Raw genomic sequence first — 17,830 nt, 5'->3', positions numbered from 1 at the left:
ATGAGTCGTCTCCGTTCGTTCGTTCGTTCGTTCGTTCATTCATTCATTCATTCATTCGTGATGGAAGCGCGGCTGTGGTTAGTGGGCACTCCCCTGTGTGCGGCGGGTGCCCTGCACCGGTGATCGCATGTCATCCTCTCAGCAGCCTGATTACTGTTTCCATTTCACAAAAAGAAAACAGCTGCTTAACTACATGGAGGGACTCGCTCAAGGTCCCATCCTGAGTGGCAAAGCCAGAGCTCAGATCCGTCTGTGTGGCCCCAGGGCAGTGCCCTGGAGAGTGGCCTTCCGTGAGGAGGGTGGGGCCATGCTTCCATACCCACGTCCTTGGAGGGGTCTCTTCTCCGGCTGGCGATGGTCAGGTGCCCCTCCTCTTTTTCCTGGACACTGAGGGGTCTCAGGGCGCTACCTCAAATGGAGCGCTGTTAGCATGGGCGCCGGCAACCCACGGTCCTTGGGGTCAACACTGGCTCCCGCGGGTTTTCATAAATATTGGAGCTCGGCCACACGGTTTGTTTACGTGCTGTCCTCGCTGCTTTCCCGCTCAAGGGCAGGGCTGAGTAGCTGCGACAGAGGCCACATGGCCGACCAAGCCAAAAATATTTCCTGTCAGGCCCTTTGAGAAAAAGTTTGCTGACTCCTGCCTTATCGGGCACGCGGGCCAGCTTGAGGTTGTCACAGGCCTCGTGCCCCACCAGCTGTGAGGCCAAGGCCGCGTCCTCTGCGCCCTTGTGGCCCCAGCTCCTTGCAGTGTGAGGCACTTAGTAGGTGCTTAGTAAATGTTTGAAGGATTTGCACGTTAGCAGGGTGATTTGCCTGGTGAGTAGGAAAATGTCCTCTGCCTCTTTATGAGAAGAAAGGAATGCTTTGTGTTAATAGGGAGGGATAAAGGCTTGGCAGAAAAAGTTTCAAGTAGGCAGGAGTGAGGCACCAAAGAAACTGCTGCCTGGGTCTGGTCCAGCTCAGATGCCCCGTGAGCAGGGAGGTGAAGGGTGTGTGAGGCGGGGGCGGGGGGACTGCGGGGACCTGGGGGCAGCACGTCCTCTGGGCCGGCGCCTGCCACGTGGACGTGGCCAGTTGTTGCGGTGTGGGAATACAGGTCCAGCACTGCTGCGTCTTCCTTTTTTAAAAAAATTATTTAAAAGGTTTTACGTACTTATTTTTAGAGAGAAGGGAAGGGAGGGAGAAAGAGAGGGTGAGAAATATCGATGTGTGAGAGAGACATCCCTCGGTTGCCTCTCACACACCCCAGCTGGGGACCTGGCCCGCAACCCAGGCCTGTGCTCTCACTGGGAATCGAACCGGTGGCCCTCTGGTTTGGGGGATGATGCCCAACCCACTGAGCTACATCAGTCAGGACCCCCCACCTTCTTTTTTTTTTTTTTTTTTCAAAAGAAGCCAGAAATCCAATTTTTAGAAAGAAAGATTGAACTATCTAAGAAAAAAAAAATTTAAAGACACTGAGCACCCAAGGGAGAGAATGGCACTTGCTGAGTTCCAGATGTGCACCTGGCCGGACAGGATGCCTCGTCCACACGGCTGTCCCCTCCTCCTGCGAGCAGGCCTGCGGAGTGAGCCCGCCAGCCACTTTCTCCCTCCAGGAAACCGAGGCTCAGCAGAGTTGCTGGTGTGGAAGCGCATAGTGTGGCCACGCCTAGGCTTGGGGCCAGACTGCCTCCACATGGCAGACCCAGGGGTTCCAGGTCCAGAGCCGAGGTCTCAGCCTGTTTCCATCACCCCCAGGCATTGCTGCCTCCCCCGTGGGGGACGCAGGATGGGACTTTGGTGTGCCGTCTCCCTCAGCTGGGACGTGGCAGGTCAGGGGGCTGCGCCGGGTCAGGAGGCCTGTGCCGGCCTCAGCAGAGGGGTGGGGACCGATGGCACAAGCTCCAACCCCACCTCTGATCTTTGGGAAGTTCCTGGACCTTGCTGGCCATGGTTTTCCAGTTCCTTCCTCAAAAGCCTCGGTTCTCCAAAGATTTCAAAGGCTCCTTTAAAACGAAACAGTCCTTACCTGCTCACGGCCCTGGGGAGCCAGTGCCCTAGGCGGAGGCTCCCTGCTTTGAAATCCTCTCTCTCGGTTCGCGCTGAGCAGCAGGGTCCTGCCAGCCTGGCCGCTCAGCTGAGCCAGGAAACCGGATGAGCTGCCAGTGGGTTTCGCGTGTTTTAATGAAATGGCCTTCGCTGCTGCTGACCGGGAAGCACGGCCGCAGGCAGGTCCCCTGCGGTGCGCCCTCCTGGGGCTCGGGGTGGGGCAGCCCTTGCTGGTGGTCCTCACTGAGGAGCATCTTATGCTGTGGGGACCAGGCCTGGCGGGGCAGAGACCCCAGGCCTTTGAAGGACCGTCACTTGCGGCAAGGACTAGACTCTGCTCGACCCTGAAGGGCAGGACCAGGCTTGGAAGGGAGACCTCTGGGCAGGGACTGTGGATGTCACGCAGGACCTTTGGGAAGGGACTGCGGGCTCTGGGGAGGCCACCCGTTCCCTGTCCCTGGAGATGTTCAGAAGGAGGCAGGAGGCAGCCCCAGGGCGGGGTTAGTGTGGATGCTTCAGGTGTCTTGTACGATCCTCAATTCTAAAATGCCTGGGCTCCTGGGACCGGGGCTTGACCTGGGTGAGTGGTTGAGAGGTAACCAGGTGAGAGGACGCAAGCAGGATTGGTTAAGCCCTTCGGGCAGGGGAAGTGGGATGGCTCTGGGTGCCAAGAGCGTGCGGGGGTGGTGATGACTTAGTGTCTGTCCCTAGGGTGCCAGGGCGGGGGCTGCCGTAGGTGCAGTGCTGGTCTGGGAGGTGGTGACTCCTGTGGGATCCCCTCGGGATCATTCCTTCTACTCTCTGAGTCCCTCCTGCACTGATGCCTGGACCCCAGCGCGTCGAGTGCGGGGAGGGGAGGGGCAGGTTTCAAGTAAACCCAGGGCGTGAGCAGCTCTGTAGCTCCTGTAGACCAGGAACGGCAGGAGCACGCCTCCACTCCCTCCTACCCCCGGAGCAGATGTCGTTAATCTGTCATTGTGTTCCCCCCACCCCCCGGGGCCCACGTGTGGCCTTGCAACACTCCTTTGGGACCCAGCATTCCTGGCAGCCTCCTGACATAAAGCTTCCTGTGAGGTGGGGCGTCCCTGCGGCAAACGGAGAGGTGCCTGGGTCGCACGCTGAGGGTGGACGGGGGTCGGGCGGGTGCTGGGGCTGGGGGTCCACAGGGTGGTCTCTGAATACACCGTCTCTTTGCGTGTACTTAGCTCCTCTGTTTTCGGGAGTGAAACCACTTCTGTGGCGTGAGTGTGCACTCAGGAGGTAAAAGTCCCCGGGTGTTTTCTGGGGATGGAGTTGAGGAGTGAGCAGGCGAGACCCAGGAACGGAGCTGCCTTGTCTGCATTGGGGGGGGGGGGGGGGCACTGAGCCCAGGGCTGTGGGAGGCCTGGGTATTTGGCCTTTGCAAGTGGAGCAGCATGGGGGGTTCCTGCTAGGGTAGGGGGGCCAGCACGGCAGCCTGCTCCCCCGGAAAGGCCAAGTGAGAGCATCATTACCACTGGAGTTTTTTCTAGACTTGAAAACACATTTCCCCTTGTGTTCAAGATGCTGTTCGTAAAACTTTGTGGCTGCTTTTTCTACTTTCCATATTACTGTAAAACCATTTTCCCCAAGTCATTGGAAACTTGTGGATGTAACTTTCATGGCTGTGTTAATCAGCTGTTTGCTGGGCCCAGCTGGGCTTTAAGCAGGGATGCAGAACAGAAAAAAATCATTGCCTTCCTGGAGCTGATGTTCTAGAAGGGGAGAGAGCGAATACACACATACCTATATCAGACGGACAAAAATAAAGTGGGGAGCAAAGTGGGTGGTCAAGGAGGGACCCGGTGAGAAGGCGAAGGGTGAGTAGACATGGGAGGGAGTTGAGGGACCGGCCACGTGGGTCTCCAGGCAGGGGAGAGCTGTGGCTGGAGAGAGTGGTGGGCAGAGGGGCCGAGGGGCCCAGCCAGCCACCGGCCTTGACTCTGAGTGAGGGGCAGGCACAGAGGCTTTGAGCGGAGAGGTGACGGGGTCTGGGGATTTACTCAGTGACACCTTGTGCTTTGTGCCTTCACACGACCTCCACTTGGGGCTGTGACAGACAACCTCACAGTGAGCACCGCACACAGAGCCTTATTCTGTATGTCACGTCTTCGGCCAGGGACGGATTCCTAGGAGTAGAACCTGACTCTCAAGAAGTTAAATGGCTTTCAGATGCTTGCTGCTGTTGCCAAATTATTTCCCAGAAAGCTTTAAAAAAATTTTTTAAAGCCAGTGTCCACTTCTAGCCACAGCGTAGTAGCCTTTGTTATCACCCAGGTGTAGGTTTGCTTTTTTTATTGTAGATGAGATGAACATCCTGCTAATAGGTTATTTCTATTTCATGTTTCATGAAGTGTCTACTCATGCCTTTGCCTATTTATTACGAATTTAGGCTCTTGTCTTATCAATTTATATGAACTCTTTAAATGTTACAGATGTGAAACCGTTAGAAGTCACAAGTGAAAGGGCACCTAAAAAATCTCAAACCTTTATGAGCTGAATCTTAACTGACTCCACTGGTGGCCACCCCCCCCCGCCCCCCGCCCCGCCCTTGCACCCTGCAAAGAGCCGGCTGGCTGTTGTGCTTGTTCGGGGAGGTGGTCCCGTGCCCCTACAGCAACCTGTGTCTTTTTCCCAGGCACTCCCCAACCCCCACCCTCAGGCCTGGGCCCGGCTGGTGTCTGGGGTTCTGGCGGGAGCGTGGAGCCCCCCTGAGAGCAGGAAGAATTCTGTCTTGTCCCCCGTCCATGGTGCTCCCGGTACAGGCTCAGCAGAGTCCCCCGCCCCCCGGGGAGCAGCGGGAGTGCCCTGGCCCTGTGGGTCACACAGCAGCTCGATTTTACTCTCCCTTCTAGGGAAGGGAATGAGGTCTTCAAGTGTAATTTCCTTAATGGGATCCGCTCTGGTTTAAGGGGCTGGTGGGAAGCAAACTCGAGTGGGTGTGGGCTTGGGGAAGTAGGAGTGCCTAGCAGTGGCCCCTTCTCGGGATTCTGTCACATCTCCCCAAACACTAGTGTTGCAGGTGAGAGAGAGAGAGAGAGACAGAGAGAGACAGAGAGGCACTGAGAGAGAGATTGAGATTGATTCTTTGGGTGCCTCACTCTTAACTGAGGGACCTAACCACAGGGCCAGGGGGCTGTCTGCTGGCCTGGAAGCAGGTGAGGCTGAGGCATCTACATTTGATTGTCAGCTGCTCAGCCCCCAAGACCACGCCTGGGTCCATGCCTCAGGCTCTTCCACTCAGGGATTACCTTTATGTTTGTACTGCCTGGCAGGGAAAAAGTTACTTCATCCGATTTATAGCATTATTTTAGAAGTTGAAAAAGTGCGGCTGCCTAGACTGAATTTAGTGCGATATCTCCTAGTTGTGATCTTTAAGCGGTGTGATGTTCTTACTAAAGGCTCCCCAGCCAATGGCAGTATGAGGTGGGTGTGGGAGTTAGCAGGCCCTGCAGGATGGCGGGGTAGGTTGGCTGCCCTCTGTAGCCTGCTCGGACGACCAGAGGTCCTTAGCTCAGAGTTGTCAGCACACCCGGATGGCTCAGGAACCCTCCCACTCTTTGTCAGGCTGGCGAGCACTGCCCAGGGTTTAAGACACCTCCTCCTCTGTCACCTGTCCTGACGTACCCAGTGGAATTGACCACCCCCAGCGTGTGCCCCCAGGACACCCCTGGTCTACCACCTTGTGTCTCCAGGACACCCCAGATCTTGTCACCCGCAAAACTTAATTGCACTAACTTTAAAAACTATACTGACTTCCCTCTAGAAGTGGAACAGTGTGGCCTTTGGTTCCCTCCGTGGCTCACCAGGTGAAGGGTGGCTCAGGGAATGTTCCCTCTGCCCCTTCTAAGGCCCATCCTGCTGCTGTTTTTGTAGAAATCGTGGATGGGAATGTGAAAATGACCCTGGGCATGATCTGGACCATCATCCTCCGCTTTGCCATCCAGGACATCTCCGTGGAAGGTAGGTCTTCTGCCTGTCTGCGCAGCGATGGCCCCAGCCCCGCCCCCCCCCCACTCCGTGCCTCCACCGTCCCGTTTTCCTCCCCGGGCTCGGCCTAGATAGAGAACCTCTGACCTTGACTGAGGGCCACATCCTGAGCTTCTGACCATTTCTGGCAATTGTCCTTGCTCGTAGCCTGTAGACGAGTAAGAACTGTTTGGGGTGCTGGCTCCCCCAGGTGTTTTGGTCCCTAGGAGATTCCCCACTTTGAGAAAGCCCACGGTTGCTGTGGGGAAATGTATCATAAGCCCTGCCTGGCTCTTGGATTGTTAAATCTTGAAAAGGTAGGGGAGTGGCCGCCAGGAGGGCTTCCTGGGATGCCGAGCTGATCCCAGGTCTTCCCCTTTGCTCCCACAGCACCCTCTGGTGGCCACTTGGCACATCTGCAAGGGGCCACCACCTGTGAGTGACTGAGCTCTCTTAAACTTTTGATTCCACACCCCAGGTGATGTGTGGGTTTGTTTCATCATAATTTATGTTTATGGGTTTCCACGCATGTTACAAGCACAAAAACAAATGTTTAAAAAGATGAGATGTAGGTAATAATACTTTTAGCTCATTTCAATGGAATCTTGGACTTTTAATTCATTTTAACGGAAACTTGAAAGAAATCTTGAAAAGATTTTTGTTCAAAGTAACTTTGTAATGAGAACAATGTGGACTCAATTGTTTTGTTATGGAAATCTTGGCCTGACACTTAGTGATTACAACAAGGTGGAGATCTAAATTTGGTTTATAAATACTCTGTGTTCAGGGTGGAAGTGGTTAAAGAGATGCCCATAGCGGCCGGTCACTTGGGGCATGGTTCTTGTTAGCGATGGTGGATATGAATCCCTTTTTCAAACAGCCTTCCTGGTGAGTTTGATTCTTTGGGGCAGACTTCTTGTCAGCTCTGATTAAGTAGTTATTGTTTTAATCTTGGAATATAGCTGACAAAGAGCTTGAACTAAGAGTAAAAACATTAGCTTTGCTGATTTTTTAAAATTGTTTGTGCTTGAATGATTGTATTATCTTTGTCTGAATCGTTTAACGTCATTTTAAAGACCATGTTGTGAATTGAAAGTAAATGGGATCATCCAGGAAGCCCCATCACTGGGTTCTATAACCTGCAGTTCCCAGATGCTAACACATGGGGGCAGTGTGGTCAGCAGCCCTCCTGTTCTGGAAGCCCCCAGTCCCCTCCAGTACTGACCTGCCTTATCTGATAGGCATGTGTCCACTTCACACACACAGCAATGCTGGTGGCCGATGCATCAAATGTAAGGGAACCTTTTTTTAAGGTGAACACTGAATCATCATTAGAGTCCTCATGCTTCCTTCCCCCGTGGCCAGTGCACAGCACAGGCAGGGCACAGGCGCCCCTGTGTAGAGATTCCTGGATTTCAGACTTCACAGGCCAGTCGAACCTTCCCAAAGTGGCCACCTGACGTAGGTCATCACCTTATTTTGTATCGTTACCATTTCTTGAATCAAAGGGAGTGTCAGGGAGTTAGCCTTAAGGGCCGTCATCGCAGCATTTCAGTGCATGATGCGGCTGGCTCTGAAAAGTTGCCTGGCCTGTTTCCACGTCAGATGGATTCTCAGCCTTTGTCAAGGAAATAGACGTGGTGGCCTGGCAGCAGCAGGGCTGGAATCTAGGGGTCTTTGTGTGAGCCCCCCCATGTGAGACAGTGTGGCTGAGCGGGACCTCCCCCGAGTCGATGGCCCTCCTTCCACCAGGCCAGCCCCCTGACCTCTCTGCCCGCCATTCCCTTCGCCACAGAGACTTCGGCGAAGGAAGGGCTGCTCTTGTGGTGTCAGAGGAAGACGGCGCCGTACAAAAACGTCAACATCCAGAACTTCCACATCAGGTGAGTGGCTGGGAGTGAGGGGCTCTTACAGAGCCACAGGGCCTCGCAGGCCCCCTGGCTGGGCCCGTCTCAGCTCCAGCACAGAGCAGAGGCCTTTGGGGAAGAAGTCACTTGCTGTGGGAAGGGGGTGTTGCCGACCCTTCCGTGTCCCCTCTCCCTCCCAGCGGTGTCTCAGACGGACGCAGCTATGGCCTCGTATACCTTAGTTGTGCTCGGGCTCCTGGAGAGCTCCTGCGGAGGGTGTCCGGGAAGTTTCAGCCTTGGGCTCCAGAACAGAGCAGACGAGGCCCCGGCCTTGGTGGAGGGTAGCATGGGATGTGGCAGGCGTATCGACTTGCCAGGCCCCTTAGAGTCTTGACCCAAGTACCTGGGATTGTGGCAGATAGAAAAGTTCCTGCCCAACCTGTCTTCTCCCGGCTCCTGCTCTGAAGGGTTATGTATCCACCTCTGGGAGAAGGGAGACCACCCCCTGCTTAGCGCTCACCCCGTAGTGAGTGCTTGGCCCCACTCACCAGCTTGCCCCCACTTCTCTCCCCTGGGCAGCTGGAAGGATGGCCTTGGCTTCTGTGCCTTGATCCACCGACACCGGCCTGAACTGATTGACTACGGGAAGCTGCGAAAGGTACGTGCGCTCACCTGGCTGCCTACTGCCAGCTCCCGGCCGCTCATCCTTAGTGGGCAGGGGCGGGGCGGGGCCCCTGCTCTGAGAGCCCGTGTCCAGCGAGAGGGGTGTCAGCCTCCACAGGTTAGCCAAGAAGACAGCCTGTTTAGAAGTAAGAGAAAAACCCCTTCACTGTTAGGGCCACCTCAGCGCCACACGTACGCAGCATGCGATGCGTGTGCTTGCCCATGCTCTCAGCCCACGAGGGAAGTGTGAAAGCCACTGCAGCATCCTGTGAGGGTGGAGGGTCTCTGCTCCCATGTTCTGGGTTTTGTTAGGTGGATCTATTGCTGTCACAATTTAAAATGTTGCACAGCCGTGGGTGCGTGTGTGTGTCCCAGCTGTGTCTGAGACGCGCTGTGCCGTCCTAGGCAGGTGCCCGCAGCAGGTGTTGCGTCCCTCAGTGCTGAAGTTCAGGTGCGGGATTTTCTTCTGCTGCTGCTTGATTTCATTTATATTTTGTCCTGAAGCTGTTGGGGGATTGTCGTGAGTGAGTGTGCGTGCATGCGTGCGTGTTGAGCCAGGAGACTAGGAGGTGGGAACTAGGTGTACACCCTCGTGGTGGTTCCTAGGGTCGGGGCTGGTTAAGGGAGGCTGGCCCAGACCTTGGAGACTGTGCTCAGCCCATGTCCCCTCTCGGTCCCTCCCGTGCCTCGGCATGTGGCATGGGCATCTCGGGAGAGGCCCCCCTGGAGCCTTCCCCGTGCCCCCAGTTGATCTGCAGCTCGGGTTGGACTGGTGCCGGTCTGCGCTCGAATCCCTGGGCAGGGCAGCTCCTAGGAATGACTGTTCTTGTAGTCTCCGCTTGACTTTGACACGTGGAGCGCGCAGTGTTCAGTGAAGAGCCCCCTTAACCTGTGCCCCCATGAGCGGCCTCTGGCGCCTCTCAGTGGCCAAGTTTTGACGTTGCTGGTGTGGGGGCCTCTCTGGCCACTCGTGGCAGCGTCAGGCTCTCTGGTTCCCGGGTGTGCAGGAGTGAGCTGCCGGAAAGGGCTCGTGCGGGAGGAAGGAGCAGGTTCCCATCCCCGCTGAGCATCCTAAGCTGTGCTGAAGCTTGAGGCTGGGGCCTCTGCCCACCTGGAAGGGCCCAGCCTTGGGGGCATAGGCGCCCGCCGCCTGGCCCTGCTCGTGGCTGTGCCCAGGTGTGGGCAGATGGGGGTAGCCTGTCCCAGGCTGGTCCCTTGGGCATCAGACATCTTTAGGGTGATAGGGCCTGACGGGCTGCTGGCAACTCCAAGCTACCCTCTTGGAGGATAGGAGGATCCCAGCTCTCCAACTCACCAGCTTTGGAAACAAACAAACAAACAAACAAAAGCCTATGTAAAAACTCCCTGAACCGCCTGAAAGCTACATGGCCAAATCAGTCAGGACAGAGGACGGAAGTCCTGGTGGTGGCGGTTTTTCTTTTAAAGGCGTCGTCGTGTACCTCCGAGCTGTTCGTGCTGTTCGGCCACTGCCCTTCAGCGACAGTGTCGTGTGTGTGTCCTCGTGCGGCCGTGCTGGGGCGGCGGTGGCCAGTCTGTCCACAGCAGGCCCCACCCCCGTGTCCAGCAGGGCCGGGCTGACTGGGGCCGTGTGGTCCCTCCGCCCATCCCTCCAGGTGCCCCCGCCATTCAGGGGCTAGGGGTCCAGTGACCTTTGTCTGACACAGGGCCAGCTCTGTCCTTACCTTCTGTCCCTCTCTGGGTCTCTTTGTTTCTCCCTGTTTCACTTGTCTGTCTCCCCTTCTCTTTAATTCAGTAGCATCGGTAAAACCCAGCCCGGTCCTGGCCAGGTTGCTCAGTGGGTTGGAGCGTTGTCCCATACACCAAAAGGTTGTGGGTTCGATTCCCAGTCAGGGCACGTACTTAGGTTGTGGGTTCTGTCCCCTTTTGGAGTGTGCAGCGGGGGCAACCAATCAATGTTTCTCTCTTTCTCTCCCCTTTCTTCTCTCTAAAATCAATAAAAAAATCATATCCTCAGGTGAGGATAAAATAAATAAATAAATAAAATCCAGCCCAAGTGCTAGCACAGACCTGGCCCCACTGAACCATGGGCACTTTCCAGGAAGCACACAGTGCCAGGGCCTCGGGGGCTTGGACGTGGGGGAGAGCTGAGGGGCCCTGACGGGAGGCTCCTCCTCCTGCACCAGGCGTGGTGGGCGTGGGGGCCTGGCAGGCCCTGGGGTTGGGTGGGGCGGGTGGCAGGTGCCCCTGGCCCGAGGACTGTCAGGGCCCTGGATGGAAACGACCTTCGCTTCTTGGAAGCATTTTTATCGCTCTGGGGGCTGTCGGAGACTTTCCCAGGAGGGTTCCACCTTCTCTGTTTTGAACAATTTCTTCCCTGAAAGCATCTCAAATGAACGCATTTTTTTTTTTTTTGTATCCTGTGAGTCCCACCTGAGCACATGGGGAAACTGAGTCCTAGGATGACAAAACCAGATCGCTTTAGATTTTTCTGGGGAACCAAGAATAGAGCGGGGGGTCCTACAAGGATCTCCCTGCACTGGGTTGTGGGTTGTCTCCCACACTAAACATTTTGTTTAAATTGTGGTAAAGTGCACATAACACAGAATCCATCGCTGCGACCACCGCTGAGTGCATGGCGTGGCGGCGGCCAGCACCCCCTGCCGCACCGGGGCGCAGCCGTCACCACCGTCGTCTCCAGAGCTCTCCTCACCCTGTGGCACCGAGTCACGTGGCGGCTCTGTGTGTAGCTTTTTGACGAACCTCCACACGGTCTTCCATGGCGGCTACACTGGTGTGCCATCCCACCAGCAGAGCACCGGGTTCCAATCCCCCACATCCTTGCCAGCACCAAATAGGTTTCCTTGAGAAAGCTGCAAAAATCAGAATAGCCAAAAGCCTGCGGCTGTTGGCGGGAGCCCCAGGATTTCATGGGCCAGGAGCCTCGAAGCGGCTTGAGAGCACCTAGTCCAACTCTTCCGTAGCAGGTGGGGAAGCCGAGGTCAGGACGCTTACCAGTCCCGTCCCCGGTGGCAGAGCTGAGGCCAGAGGCCAAGACGACGGCTCCCAGGCCAGTGCCCTGCTCTCACGCTCACTTCTTAGCCCTTCTTTCTTGGGCGACAAGCCAGTATTCTTCATCCCATTCATCCCATTTTTCTGACAGAGAAACTGAGGCTTCAGGAGGAGAGGTGGCATTTTAACCCCCTGGCCAGGGAGCCCTGGCAGCGAGGCTGGCCGTCTGCACCCAGAGCTGGCTGCCGTGGGGCTGCCGCGGGAGGGCTGTAGCGGTGCCTCCACCCCCGAGATCTGGCATCACCCAGCTGGGGCGGCCGGTGTCTCGTCACAACTCCCACCCTCTAACCCCTCCCTCCCCGCCGCCCCCCAGGACGACCCTCTCACAAACCTGAACACAGCCTTCGACGTGGCGGAGAAGTACCTGGACATCCCCAAGATGCTGGATGCTGAAGGTAAAGGCTTTCCGCCTGGGCTCTAGCTCTTCTCTCTCGGCCCGAGGTGGGAAGGGAGGAGCCCGGTCTGGGGGACGTCGCTGGGAGGTTGGGGTCGCCTGACTGCCAGGGGCTCCGAGTTCCCTGGGGTTTGAAGAGTGAGGTGAGAGTCGGTGCTGAGCAGTGCTCGGGGAGCGGTTTCCTCACTGACATGTACAGATGGGTCTCCCCTTTGTCTTGGAGTCGGGTGGCAGGTGCTGGCGTGGAACGTGGGTTCTTTTGTTGTGTGTGTGGGGGGGGGCCTTCCCCCTCGGCCCTCCTAAGTTCTCCAGCGAGGGCCCCGTCAGCTAGGCTGACAAAATTGGACAAACACGAGAAAAGCCAGCAAGCTTACTAACGTGGGCATCGCACCCACATGGGAGTCAGCCGTGACTGGTCTGTGTGCACACGCAACTTCGTGAGGGACGGCGGGGGGAGGCCGGGCGCTTACGGAAAAGCAGGTGACTTCTTGGAAAGATGAGCGGCCCCTTTGGAGACCGGATGGGAGATGGGACCGTCTGGGACCGCAGCTGTCCCTGTGAGGGGCGTCTTCAAATAGAGACAGGCAGAGAGAGCAGCGTAATGCACTTCCCTGCAGCCGTCATCCAGTTACAACGATGACTGAGATTTTCTCTCAGGTTTTCCTTTTCCTTGTTGAAATGTTTTCAAGCAAATTCCAGACGTCACAGCATTTCACTGCTACATACCTCAGACTATGTGTCTTTAAAATACGGATATTTCCTTAGGCAACCATAAAGCAGTGCTCGCACCTTGCAAATTGACCGTGAGGCCTCGATACATCCACTGTCCGACCAAGGTCTGCACGTGGCACTCAATCACTGTGTTTCTCCTGCCCTCCTTATTTCCGACGTTGAACTTGTTGCAGTACCGGGGCCAGCTGTCCCAGTCAGTGTTACTTGTCCTGGGTCTGTCTGGCTGCTTCCTCGGGGCACCCTTGCCGTCCTCTGCCTTTCTTGTCCTGTCAAGTGGAAGCTAATGCAGAAGCTGGTTCGGTTCAGGCCCAGTTTGGGCACAGAAACTGGGTGGTTCTTGGAGCGTCTCGTGTGTTCCCCAGCTGCCTTTAACTCGGGTTTTTCTTGACAGACATCGTTGGCACCGCCCGACCGGATGAGAAAGCCATCATGACCTACGTGTCCAGCTTCTACCATGCCTTCTCCGGCGCCCAGAAGGTACCGGGGGCCCCTGCTCCTTCCTCGCCCCGCACACCTCATGCCAGACCCGAAACCGTGCCCTCCTGCCTGCCCCCCACCTCCCCCTGGCGGCAGGGTCTGGATGGTCCGTCTCTAGACGGGGTAGCGCTAGCCCCTGGTGCCCACGTGGCGTGTTCTTGCTCAGCCCTCTCCCGCCCTGAGTCTCCAGTCTTTCTCTCGTCTTCCTCTGCTCTCTCTGAGAAGACCCGGCGAGAGCTCACCTTCTGGGGCCCGGACAGCTGTCTTCAGCAGGAAGGGCCGCATGGGTGAAGTCAGCCAACGGTGGCTTTGTGGGGCGCAGTGGGCAGCAGCCCCCTGGGACCACCTGTGTGGAGCTACAGGCTTTATCAGGGCAGCGGGACTCCCCAGGGGGCAGACCTGGGGAGCTGTCTCCTGTCTTCACTGACCGATTTTGCAAAGGTGTCAGGCAGCCCCTGCTTCTCCCGCTCGGGGACGTGACTTAGCAGGCCTGCGTGCAGCCCCGTTGGTGCTTCCTCCCGTATCCTGCCCGGGAGCCCCATCAGGGTCACTCTGCCCTCTGTGTTCCTGGACATGAGCACACCCCGGGAGGGAGGGAGGAAGGAGGGCGGGGGTGGGCAGCTGTGAGCCTTTTTAAGTGTCCCCGCCCAGTTTTGCTGGGGGAGGCCTGGGGTTAAGGGCCAGCTGTGCCAGTTCTGCCCTGGGCGAGGGCAGCACAACTGCAGGGTGGCATCCACCCTGCAGACATCGGAGGTTTGCACGTTCCTCTTACCAGGTTAGTGCAGGCAGCGGAAGCCCTTCTTCTAGGGTCTCTCACAGGCAGGACCCCAGAAGCACGACACCCAGGTTGCCACAGACTCAGAACCCCAGGCTTGGCCTTCATGGCTTTGGCCGTGGACCTGTCCTGAGCTCAGGCAAATTTTTCATCCTCAGCGTGGCATCTGAGTGACCCATCTTCACATGCCTGCAGGGGGCGCTCTCCACATGGCCGCCCTCTGCCCAGTCTTCCCCCACGCTCTCTCTCCCTCGCCTGTCTCAGCCTGTGCTCTCTCCCACCCCGCCCCCTTTCTCCTCCCACCGGCTCATTTTCCCCTCTTTCTGCCCATTCCCTGGTTTCTGTCTGTCCGTCCGGTGTTCTTTCTGTCCACCGTGGCTGTGGTGGTTTGTTCTGCGCTGCTGCCACCCACTTCCTCCTCTCAACCTGTTCTCCTTCTCTGTGCAGATGTGTAGGCGGGATGGGAAGGCCACGTGACCTAGTAGTGGTCACGTCACTGCCGCGCCTTCTCGGTGCGCAGAAGGTGAGCTCCCCTCGGCCTCGCCCGCTCCCCCCGCCCACCTTTTCCTCCTCCCCGGATACCCCACCTCGAGTGAAAGGGGCGACTAGAGAAGCCGCCTCCTCTGGGGGCAGGGTGCTCTCTGAACCTCGGCCAGGACACTCGAAGGTGCCAGAGGACCGTAGCCTCTGGATGGCCTCCTGCCCCCGGTCCTGCCCCCCAGGCACAGTGAATGTTGCAAACCCGAAGGAAGCTTGTGGTTCTAGCTCCTTCCCCGGATAAGAGCCCTACCGCATGCAGCACAGCTCTTGGCTGTGGTTCCTGAGTCGTCCCGTAAATACCCAGGCCCCTGTCACCCCTCTGTCTCTCTCCTCCCCATGGAGGCAAGACCGTCCTCTCAAATAATCTGGCAGCCTGGGCAGAGCGGAGTCATCCTGCCCTCTCCCTGGGGGTGTCTGGGCCGGAGGCTCAGAGCCCTGCCTGGCCCTGCCCGCCAGGCCCACCTGGGCGGTGGCGCAGGCTGCACTGAACATCAGGGTGCCCTGTGTGCACAGAGACAGTGGAGGTGTGAAAGTGCATCCCCGAAGTCCTGCATGCGGCTTATGTAATCAAGGTGACCTTTTTTCAGTGGCGCGCCTTCAGGGAGAGGTGCCTTTAAAAAATTACACAGAGGCACCGGCCACCTGGGCTAGTGGCTGCCCTACTCCAGGCCTGGATGGGCACCCACAGGCCGCCTCACCTTCCTCCCAGGATGCCCAGCTCCTTCAGCCCCTTTCAGCCTCTTCCCTGGCCTGCCCCTGGCTCCCTCTTCCCCTCCGTCCACCTCTGCTGTTGCTGCTCCCTCTCGTCAGTTGCTGCCGGCCCTTCTCACCCCCCACCCTCAGCCAGGATGGGAGCGGTACCGATCTATTGCCTCGGTGGGCTCCCAGCTCCGATAACCACAGACAGTCTGGTTGCCCGAGTCCACGGCTGGGCCGAGCTCTCCGCCGTGGCTCCCCCTGTTTCCAGCTCCCCTTCCTCTCTCCTCCTTCAAGGGTTCCAGCCTGGGCTTCATGCCTATTGGCACTGGCCTTCCCTGTCTCTGAAGCCTTCCCTGTGTCCTGGCTGATGACAGTGCTCGGAAGGGAGTGTGTGTGTGTGTGTGTGAGTGTGCGCGCCTGCTTTTTTCCCTCCTGAATCTCACACCACCTGTCGCCATGCCCTCTTCCCACTTCCCTCTCACTCACCCCTGTTGCAGCCATTCCACGTGCTTTCCGTCCATCCACCCCTGCGGACAGGGCCACCAGTTGGGGGAGGGGGAGTGGCGGGGGGTGGAGCTGGGGGTGTTCTTCTCATGTCCTGGGTCAGGGCCCTCACCCAGAGTTGCCCGTAACCACTTCTCAGGGTTCAGGCAGCGGTTCGAGCCAAGCAGGCCGTGGGCAGGGGAGTCTGCCCCTCTCCCGAGGAGGAAGGGGGTTCCTACAGACTCACACGCTCTTCTGGTCGTGGCCGTCTCCCCGTCTGGGGGCCTCCACTGAGGGGAGGTCTGGAACCCACGCCCAGTGCCCCCCGCCCCCCACGGTCTTTCTCTGGTCAAGCCTCAGATGGTGGGACTAGAAAGGCAGCAGTCTCACATATGTGTGCACGTGTGTGCACGTGTGTGCACATGTAGCAGTCCATGTGCCCACCCAGGCGAGTGGTGTGCAGTGTGTGTGGCTGGCGTTCACAGTCCGATGGGGACCAACTCATTGGCCCATTGGTTGTGGTTCTGATTCTTGCTCAGCTCTCCTCTCCGCTTCCCCCATAGAGCACACGCAGAGTTTGTTTTTGCAGTTTGTGAAGCTTTTAAAGTTCACAGTCATGATCTAGGGGGAACTGTTTCTGAGAAACTACACTTGAAGGCATGAAGTGGGTCTGCTGGAGGTATTTCTGGGTGGTTTTAGGAGGAGATGGTGCCATTTGCATCCTCCGTTTGCCTCTCAGTCGCTTTAGTCGCTGTTGTGAATCTGCTGAGGGGAAGGAATCCTCCACTGCCCTCAAGGAATTCGTGGTCCATCTAGGAAAACCCTTCATTAAAGATGCTGAGCGCTGGCTGGTGTGGCTCAGTGATTCAGTGCTGACCTGTGAACCAAAGACGATTCCCAGTCAGGGCACATGCCTGGGTTGCAGGCCAGGTCCCCACCCAGTAGGGGGCGTGTGAGATGCAACTGTGCATTAATGTTTCTCTTTTTCTTTCCCGCCCTTCCTCTCTTTCTTAAATAAATAAATAAATAAGTAAATAAATAGTGTTTTAAGGGGGGAAAAGTGTTTTGAGGATGGCTGCCGTCTCACCAGAGCTGTGCTCTGCCACAGACCTGAGGGGGGCAGGTAGAGGTGCAGGGCCGCAGGGTGTGAGACTGGATGTGAGCAGGAAACACTTGAACTTGAGGGTCTTAGGGGTTGAATAGGGGTCCACAAGCCAAAGGCTCAGGGAGGGTGGGGAAGGGCAGCCAGCGCCGTTGAGGAAGGCGGTCACCACGCTTGCGAACGCTCAGAGGTGTGACAGGGGACTGCCTGCAAGAGGGGAACCAGTGAGCGCTGGTCCGGGTCTCGTCCTCCTGCCCGGAAAAGGCAGTCAGGGGTGGCAGGGGGTCAGGGCTGCGCAGCTGTGGGGTCAGCTCGCCTTGGTTTAGGGGGCTCACTGGCAGGGGCGCCAGGGGTGAGAGCTGATGTGGGAGGAGGGGGACAGGTGATTGGTTAGATTTGGGGAGCTGTTGACTGCAGATGTCTCAGACGAGATCTCTGCGGCATTCCTGTGAATCCGTGGGCCGAGGGTGGCAGAGCCGCGGTGTGTCATTTGGCCGCGTTGTTCGACGCCACCTTAGTTGAGGATGGTTCCTCTCCAGCCCCTCCCCGTGGCCGCGCTTTGGCTTGGCTTAGCTGAGGGTGTCATTTGGGATCTCTGAGGACTCTGGGAGTGACAGTCCATGCCTTTACAGAAACAGCTGGAATGTAAAGCCAAATGCATGCTTGTGTGAGGTTGTGAGATAGTGCAGCTTACAGCGGGCTGTGAAAATACAAACTACGGAAAAGTAAACACATTTCCGTAAGTCTTTCCCTTTGGCACTGGGAAGTGATCCGTGTGGCTGTCCTTACAGACAGCCTGTGCTCGTCTCCCTGGTTTCCTGAAAACTCTGTCACCATCAGAAAGGGCTGGGCGTTCTGACCCTGCTTCTGAGTCCCACGTCCTCCTGTGTGAATAGCCCGAAGCCAAAGCTGAAGTAGCCTCATCTCTGAGCTTCTCTCAGAAAAGGACCTTTCCCCCTGGAGCAAGCCTCCTCTGAGCTTCAGAACCAAAGCAGGCCCTTCAGGACGTGGTGGGGCTGGGCACCACTCTCCCGGCCTGGGGTTCC

At 57.3% G+C, this 17,830-nt stretch overlaps 1 protein-coding gene across 3 annotated transcripts in view; it reads left to right on the top strand.

Annotated features, from left to right (window-relative positions):
• The window catches only part of ACTN1 (actinin alpha 1), an 88,243-nt gene that overhangs the window by 52,864 nt on the left and 17,549 nt on the right, over positions 1-17,830 (top strand). For all 3 annotated transcript variants that reach the window (XM_028505752.2, XM_028505753.2, XM_028505754.2), the window contains exons 4-8: positions 5,929-6,015; positions 7,817-7,904; positions 8,448-8,526; positions 11,896-11,977; positions 13,100-13,185. In XM_028505752.2, the coding sequence (XP_028361553.1) occupies positions 5,929-6,015; positions 7,817-7,904; positions 8,448-8,526; positions 11,896-11,977; positions 13,100-13,185 (422 nt within the window). The remainder of the gene's footprint in view (positions 1-5,928; positions 6,016-7,816; positions 7,905-8,447; positions 8,527-11,895; positions 11,978-13,099; positions 13,186-17,830) is intronic.

This window comes from Phyllostomus discolor, chromosome 1, assembly GCF_004126475.2.
Source record: "Phyllostomus discolor isolate MPI-MPIP mPhyDis1 chromosome 1, mPhyDis1.pri.v3, whole genome shotgun sequence".
Lineage (NCBI taxonomy): Eukaryota > Metazoa > Chordata > Mammalia > Chiroptera > Phyllostomidae > Phyllostomus > Phyllostomus discolor.
The sequence above is the reverse complement of the archived record's forward strand: the minus strand, read 5'-3'. Positions and strand labels throughout refer to the sequence as shown.